We start from the raw sequence: 9,067 nt of genomic DNA, 5'->3' as shown, positions 1-9,067 counted from the left end.
AAATGGGACAGACTTTTGAAAATCCAACTTTTCGTTTTGTTAAACTTTCTGCTGTGAGCTTCCTCCGACCCAAATCAAACTTCCAGCACCTCCATCGTATCATTTACCATCTATAGTTGACTTACTGATTTAATAGTAGAAACTAAAATTCCACAGAAAGCACTGGCAATAAAGATCACCAAAATGGGACAAATCTGGAAGCAGATCTACTGTAATTATTTAATTTGTTGTTGACGTGAGATGAGGGCTGGAGATTGGAGAACAGACCGTATGGCCAGGATTACATTTGTACCTGTAGGATCACTGGTAAAAATAAAATATTGCTAATTTTCAGTGTTGAACTAGAAATTAAAATAGTTATACATTTGGGAAGGGGATGTTAATTGGAAAGGGGATCTTCATTGTGTGATTTGGAGCCCGGCGGATGCAATCGAGATCCCTTATATAAATTTCTTAATGGTACAACCTATTTACTAGGCTAGTCTGACATCCAATAGTTCACCTCCCGACTTGCCCCGGCTACTCTTAGTTTTAGATTTTATGCTGAACCAGATGTCTGTTTGTTTCCCAGCATAAGTCTGTTGATTATCCCGACCTAAACTCTCAACTTCAAGCTGATCTCAGTTCATTATCGTTATGATTTCCATATGCTTTCAACGACCCTTCTTGGGCTGCAGGGGTCCGCTCACTTGTACCCATAGGACACAGTCAGGTCATCAAGGGGCTGCGTGCCGCATTTACAGCACGTGCAGTTTGAGAATAACGAGGTTATGAGGCGGTCGTAGGGTTTCAGTGAGTGGAGAGGTTCGGGAAGGAAATCCCAAGTTTGTAGTTTCAAGGGTAATCTGAAAATAATGTGAACTTTAAAGTGAATGAATTCTGATAGAAAAAAACAAATAGAATCATTAAATATTTATTAATTGTTTTATTTGATTTATAACCAGGATTAATAAGTTTAAGCTTCATATCATTATCTGTATAGTGTATACACTATACAGTATACACTATACAGTACCCATAAATCAAATAATATGCTCTCAAAGTTCACCTGTCTTTAGCGTATTTCTGCATCAAAGTTATAGATATAACTGATAGTATGAGTAGAAGCACTATTCCAATAAAAGTGTAGAAGACAATGTTGCTAATTAGGGAGAAGCCTAGTAGTAGGGTGGGGATGAGAAGGAACACAATTAGGAGGTACACGATAGCAAACCATCTGATGGGAGTGACGGTTAAATAACACAATTAGGAGGTACACGATAGCAAACCATCTGATGGGAGTGAGGGTTACATAACACAATTAGGAGGTACACGATAGCAAACCATCTGATGGGAGTGAGGGTTACATAACACTATTAGGAGGTACACGATAGCAAACCATCTGATGGGAGTGAGGGTTACATAACACTATAAGGAGGTACACGATAGCAAACCATCTGATGGGAGTGAGGGTTACATAACACAATTAGGAGGTACACGATATCAAACCATCTGATGGGAGTGAGGGTTACATAACACTATTAGGAGGTACACGATAGCAAACCATCTGATGGGAGTGAGGGTTACATAACACTATTAGGAGGTACACGATAGCAAACCATCTGATGGGAGTGAGGGTTACATAACACAATTAGGAGGTACACGATATCAAACCATCTGATGGGAGTGAGGGTTACATAACACTATTAGGAGGTACACGATAGCAAACCATCTGATGGGAGTGAGGGTTACATAACACTATTAGGAGGTACACGATAGCAAACCATCTGATGGGAGTGAGGGTTACATAACACAATTAGGAGGTACACGATAGCAAACCATCTGATGGGAGTGAGGGTTACATAACACAATTAGGAGGTACACGATAGCAAACCATCTGATGGGAGTGAGGGTTACATAACACAATTAGGAGGTACACGATAGCAAACCATCTGATGGGAGTGAGGGTTACATAACACAATTAGGAGGTACACTATAGCAAACCATCTGATGGGAGTGAGGGTTACATAACACAATTAGGAGGTACACGATAGCAAACCATCTGATGGGAGTGAGGGTTACATAACACAATTAGGAGGTACACGATAGCAAACCATCTGATGGGAGTGAGGGTTACATAACACAATTAGGAGGTACACGATAGCAAACCATCTGATGGGAGTGAGGGTTACATAACACAATTAGGAGGTACACGATAGCAAACCATCTGATGGGAGTGAGGGTTACATAACACAATTAGGAGGTACACGATAGCAAACCATCTGATGGGAGTGAGGGTTACATAACACAATTAGGAGGTACACGATAGCAAACCATCTGATGGGAGTGAGGGTTACATAACACAATTAGGAGGTACACGATAGCAAACCATCTGATGGGAGTGAGGGTTACATAACACAATTAGGAGGTACACGATAGCAAACCATCTGATGGGAGTGAGGGTTACATAACACAATTAGGAGGTACACGATAGCAAACCATCTGATGGGAGTGAGGGTTACATAACACAATTAGGAGGTACACGATAGCAAACCATCTGATGGGAGTGAGGGTTACATAACACAATTAGGAGGTACACGATAGCAAACCATCTGATGGGAGTGAGGGTTACATAACACAATTAGGAGGTACACGATAGCAAACCATCTGATGGGAGTGAGGGTTACATAACACAATTAGGAGGTACACGATAGCAAACCATCTGATGGGAGTGAGGGTTACATAACACAATTAGGAGGTACACGATAGCAAACCATCTGATGGGAGTGAGGGTTACATAACACAATTAGGAGGTACACGATAGCAAACCATCTGATGGGAGTGAGGGTTACATAACACAATTAGGAGGTACACGATAGCAAACCATCTGATGGGAGTGAGGGTTACATAACACAATTAGGAGGTACACGATAGCAAACCATCTGATGGGAGTGAGGGTTACATAACACAATTAGGAGGTACACGATAGCAAACCATCTGATGGGAGTGAGGGTTACATAACACAATTAGGAGGTACACGATATCAAACCATCTGATGGGAGTGAGGGTTACATAGCACAATTAGGAGGTACACGATAGCAAACCATCTGATGGGAGTGAGGGTTAAATAGCACAATTAGGAGGTACACGATAGCAAACCATCTGATGGGAGTGAGGGTTACATAACACAATTAGGAGGTACACGATAGCAAACCATCTGATGGGAGTGAGGGTTACATAACACAATTAGGAGGTACACGATAGCAAACCATCTGATGGGAGTGAGGGTTACATAACACAATTAGGAGGTACACTATAGCAAACCATCTGATGGGAGTGAGGGTTACATAACACAATTAGGAGGTACACGATAGCAAACCATCTGATGGGAGTGAGGGTTACATAACACAATTAGGAGGTACACGATAGCAAACCATCTGATGGGAGTGAGGGTTACATAACACAATTAGGAGGTACACGATAGCAAACCATCTGATGGGAGTGAGGGTTACATAACACAATTAGGAGGTACACTATAGCAAACCATCTGATGGGAGTGAGGGTTACATAACACAATTAGGAGGTACACGATAGCAAACCATCTGATGGGAGTGAGGGTTACATAACACAATTAGGAGGTACACGATAGCAAACCATCTGATGGGAGTGAGGGTTACATAACACAATTAGGAGGTACACGATAGCAAACCATCTGATGGGAGTGAGGGTTACATAACACAATTAGGAGGTACACGATAGCAAACCATCTGATGGGAGTGAGGGTTACATAACACAATTAGGAGGTACACGATAGCAAACCATCTGATGGGAGTGAGGGTTACATAACACAATTAGGAGGTACACGATAGCAAACCATCTGATGGGAGTGAGGGTTACATAACACAATTAGGAGGTACACGATAGCAAACCATCTGATGGGAGTGAGGGTTACATAACACAATTAGGAGGTACACGATAGCAAACCATCTGATGGGAGTGAGGGTTACATAACACAATTAGGAGGTACACGATATCAAACCATCTGATGGGAGTGAGGGTTAAATAGCACAATTAGGAGGTACACGATAGCAAACCATCTGATGGGAGTGAGGGTTAAATAGCACAATTAGGAGGTACACGATAGCAAACCATCTGATGGGAGTGAGGGTTACATAACACAATTAGGAGGTACACGATAGCAAACCATCTGATGGGAGTGAGGGTTACATAACACAATTAGGAGGTACACGATAGCAAACCATCTGATGGGAGTGAGGGTTACATAACACAATTAGGAGGTACACGATAGAAAACCATCTGATGGGAGTGAGGGTTACATAACACAATTAGGAGGTCCACGATAGCAAACCATCTGATGGGAGTGAGGGTTACATAACACAATTAGGAGGTACACGATATCAAACCATCTGATGGGAGTGAGGGTTAAATAACACAATTAGGATGTACACGATAGCAAACCATCTGATGGGAGTGAGGGTTACATAACACTATTAGGAGGTACACGATAGCAAACCATCTGATGGGAGTGAGGGTTACATAACACAATTAGGAGGTACACGATATCAAACCATCTGATGGGAGTGAGGGTTACATAACACAATTAGGAGGTACACGATAGCAAACCATCTGATGGGAGTGAGGGTTAAATAACACAATTAGGAGGTACACGATAGCAAACCATCTGATGGGAGTGAGGGTTACATAACACAATTAGGACGTACACGATAGCAAACCATCTGATGGGAGTGAGGGTTACATAACACTATTAGGAGGTACACGATAGCAAACCATCTGATGGGAGTGAGGGTTACATAACACTATTAGGAGGTACACGATAGCAAACCATCTGATGGGAGTGAGGGTTACATAACACAATTAGGAGGTACACGATATCAAACCATCTGATGGGAGTGAGGGTTACATAACACTATTAGGAGGTACACGATAGCAAACCATCTGATGGGAGTGAGGGTTACATAACACAATTAGGAGGTACACGATATCAAACCATCTGATGGGAGTGAGGGTTACATAACACTATTAGGAGGTACACGATAGCAAACCATCTGATGGGAGTGAGGGTTACATAACACTATTAGGAGGTACACGATAGCAAACCATCTGATGGGAGTGAGGGTTACATAACACAATTAGGAGGTACACGATAGCAAACCATCTGATGGGAGTGAGGGTTACATAACACAATTAGGAGGTACACGATAGCAAACCATCTGATGGGAGTGAGGGTTACATAACACAATTAGGAGGTACACGATAGCAAACCATCTGATGGGAGTGAGGGTTACATAACACAATTAGGAGGTACACGATAGCAAACCATCTGATGGGAGTGAGGGTTACATAACACAATTAGGAGGTACACGATAGCAAACCATCTGATGGGAGTGAGGGTTACATAACACAATTAGGAGGTACACGATAGCAAACCATCTGATGGGAGTGAGGGTTACATAACACAATTAGGAGGTACACGATAGCAAACCATCTGATGGGAGTGAGGGTTACATAACACAATTAGGAGGTACACGATAGTAAACCATCTGATGGGAGTGAGGGTTACATAACACAATTAGGAGGTACACGATATCAAACCATCTGATGGGAGTGAGGGTTAAATAACACAATTAGGAGGTACACGATAGCAAACCATCTGATGGGAGTGAGGGTTACATAACACAATTAGGAGGTACACGATAGCAAACCATCTGATGGGAGTGAGGGTTACATAACACAATTAGGAGGTACACGATAGCAAACCATCTGATGGGAGTGAGGGTTACATAACACAATTAGGAGGTACACGATAGCAAACCATCTGATGGGAGTGAGGGTTACATAACACAATTAAGAGGTACACGATAGTAAACCATCTGATGGGAGTGAGGGTTACATAACACAATTAGGAGGTACACGATAGTAAACCATCTGATGGGAGTGAGGGTTACATAACACAATTAGGAGGTACACGATATCAAACCATCTGATGGGAGTGAGGGTTACATAACACAATTAGGAGGTACACGATAGCAAACCATCTGATGGGAGTGAGGGTTACATAACACAATTAGGAGGTACACGATAGCAAACCATCTGATGGGAGTGAGGGTTACATAACACAATTAGGAGGTACACGATATCAAACCATCTGATGGGAGTGAGGGTTACATAACACAATTAGGAGGTACACGATAGCAAATCATCTGATGGGAGTGAGGGTTACATAACACAATTAGGAGGTACACGATAGCAAATCATCTGATGGGAGTGAGGGTTACATAACACAATTAGGAGGTACACGATAGCAAATCATCTGATGGGAGTGAGGGTTACATAACACAATTAGGAGGTACACGATAGCAAACCATCTGATGGGAGTGAGGGTTACATATGGGACATTTCACAAAAGGCTACAAGTGTTAAAACTTAAATGTTTATGCGTCGAACTATGGAATCAGTGACTACTAAAAAAATCAGAAAATTAATTTTAAATGCGACTCTTGAGTCTTGACATAAGGAAACAGTGGATAACACGGACCTGTATTTAGCAGTAGTGTTACCGAGGATCTTAGCACCAGCTATAGGTATACGTCTCATGAAAGGTACTGGGTAGAAGAGGACGATTCCGAAGATGTTAAACAGAAGGTGACACACCTGAGCAAGACTCCTGTCAGGAAAACTACATATCTGATGTGTAGGTTATTAATATTGAAGTGAATATATATTGATCATATAGAGGCATATTTCAATAACCCTTTCAATCTATATATCTTGTATCAATAGGGTCGTATATTATTGATCTACAGACAATATCACACAGACGTAAATTGTTAACGGGTAAATATTTGTTCCAACTCGGCGCTCGTCTTGGTAGGTTATTAACCTACAAGTAAATTGTGACCTATTAGCTGAGATAAATCGATCTTTGATGTTCCGTTTATTTAACTTAAATTTATAACTTGTAACTGACTATTAGCGGCATTTAGAACAGGCTAGAGAATGCCTCTGAAATACATTTGAGTCAATTTATATGCCTTAATTGATAATGTAAGACGAACAAACCGCGATCTGAATGGTAGTAGTACGAGCATCACTATCTGAAGCCAGCGCCGCTAACATGGCTGTAGTGGTGGTGCCAATGTTGCTCCCTAGAGTTAGCGGGTACATTCTGTCAATACTGATCACACCTAGTCCTACAAGGGGGGTTAGAGTGGAGGTGAACACGCTGCTGCTCTGAAGCAGGAAGGTGAACACCACTCCTATCCCCATGAACAAGTACCTGAAGTAGAGGAACTACTTTATTTCATGTACTTGAAGTAAAGGAACCAGTTATTTCAGGTACTTGAAGTAAAGGAACTAGTTATTTCAGGTACTTGAAGTAAAGGAACTAGTTATTTCAGGTACTTGAAGTAAAGGAATAAGTTATTGCTCAGTGTTCGTTTGTTCAACTGAACAAGTTGTAACCCAATAATCCAGTCACTTACCCAGTAAGCCACTTAAAAGGGTAAGGAAGATCACTGTTAATGTGTTTCTTGAGTGCCCCAGCTACTGGACCCAGCAGGATGGACTGCAGTGTCTTAACAAGGCCAGCTAGACAGAGACACAGCATCAGCAGACTCAGTATCATTAGTATCAGACCTGTCCAGGTGTCACTCATACCTGCAGAGAGTGCGCTGGTTAATTATGAACTAATCGGTTTATTATGTTGGTAATTAATTAGTTATCAATCGATGGGTGGACTAAGGGCTCTTCTCCAGGATTTGTAAACATTAAATTAGTATAACCAAACACATAATATCCGGTAATATGAGCCCACAAAATGCTTGCTCTGGTGATTGAAACCTAACCAGTCATAAGTTTCTCTTAAAGATTTAATTAATGTGGTGATACTTAACACTGATAAACTACTTATCACAAGGAGGATCTCGTGCTCACAAACCTTAACACCTCCGCGAACTGAATGATAAGAGCCAACTAATCCATTCATAGCAGGACATAATTGCTCCGATTGAACTTTTGTCGTTTATTTCAATGTTATAAATATGAGACAGACTGTAGAATATTATGAATCGGTCCATGTGTGCGAATTAACATCGCTTCTGAAAACATTAGTATGGCTATGGTATAAGTTATACCATCTGCTGCAAACCTCAACATCTTCAGCATACTCTAAGTGTGGGATAATCATACAGCAGTTACTTCCAATTTGTTAAGTACTATGTTAGAAAAATAAGGTATAAAAATCGATGTAGATTATGGAATTATGAGCGATCTTATCCTCAATATAGGCAATAATTCTACCACTTCAATATCGCTGGTCGTTGGCTTGTTTCAAGACTTGCGCTTTTAAATATTTTCCCACGACGGCATCTTTAAAGCTATAAGACGGCTGTAGTTAAATTGAATATTATTATTATACTTGTCCCTCATTAAGTCTGGTAACAATACAATTAAATAATTAATGACTATTATGGTCTTATTCTATGCAGCACTGTACTAAATAGGTACAGAAGCCATTTTGTACACAATGATCTCGTTCCCTCGTGAAATATTAGCTTAATATATGACCGCATCGCGGTAACACTAAGTGTACCATTTAAAGTCACGTGGTAGACAGTTGCAGCTATTTTACTGGATATTACCGCATAATTTCGGGCAGAAGCTTACAGCTCGGACCGTTTTAAGATTTAAAGAGGTAGTTTAGTTCGTCATAATATAATCACAATTTCTTTTAGCTAACGCTAGTCTTTGTTTAATTTTGAGAATCTGATCATTGATAAAAGCTAAAATTGCATAGTTTTTATACTCAAATATGTTGCAGGTTGTTTGGTTAATTGTATTTTAGTTTTTGTAACAGAAATACTCTCACTTCTCAAAAGTCTATAACATTTCCGATCGTATTCCTAAATTTCGCTAAAACTTGGTTGCAGTTTTTCGGCGGCCCCTTTTATTCTGTCGTCTTATTTGTGTTTTTAAACGCATCGCTGCAGTAATCTGATACTACAGTCTACGGAGTTATATTTGAATAAAACATAGCGAGAGAATGGTT

General features: G+C 40.6%; 1 protein-coding gene across 1 annotated transcript in view; it reads right to left on the bottom strand.

Annotated features, from left to right (window-relative positions):
* Positions 1 to 250: 250 nt before the first annotated feature.
* The window catches only part of LOC134816165 (sodium-dependent phosphate transport protein 2B-like), a 131,845-nt gene continuing 123,028 nt past the window's right edge, over positions 251 to 9,067 (bottom strand). The window contains exons 9-13 of the mRNA XM_063824937.1: positions 7,503 to 7,677; positions 7,081 to 7,297; positions 6,557 to 6,672; positions 1,049 to 1,216; positions 251 to 845 (exon numbers count right to left, since the gene is read on the bottom strand). Coding sequence (XP_063681007.1) covers positions 686 to 845; positions 1,049 to 1,216; positions 6,557 to 6,672; positions 7,081 to 7,297; positions 7,503 to 7,677 — 836 coding nt within the window. The 3' untranslated portion in view covers positions 251 to 685. The remainder of the gene's footprint in view (positions 846 to 1,048; positions 1,217 to 6,556; positions 6,673 to 7,080; positions 7,298 to 7,502; positions 7,678 to 9,067) is intronic.

Source organism: Bolinopsis microptera, chromosome 5, assembly GCF_026151205.1.
Source record: "Bolinopsis microptera isolate Bmic1 chromosome 5, MBARI_Bmic_1.0, whole genome shotgun sequence".
NCBI lineage: Eukaryota > Metazoa > Ctenophora > Tentaculata > Lobata > Bolinopsidae > Bolinopsis > Bolinopsis microptera.
This window is presented reverse-complemented; position numbering and strand designations above follow the sequence as displayed.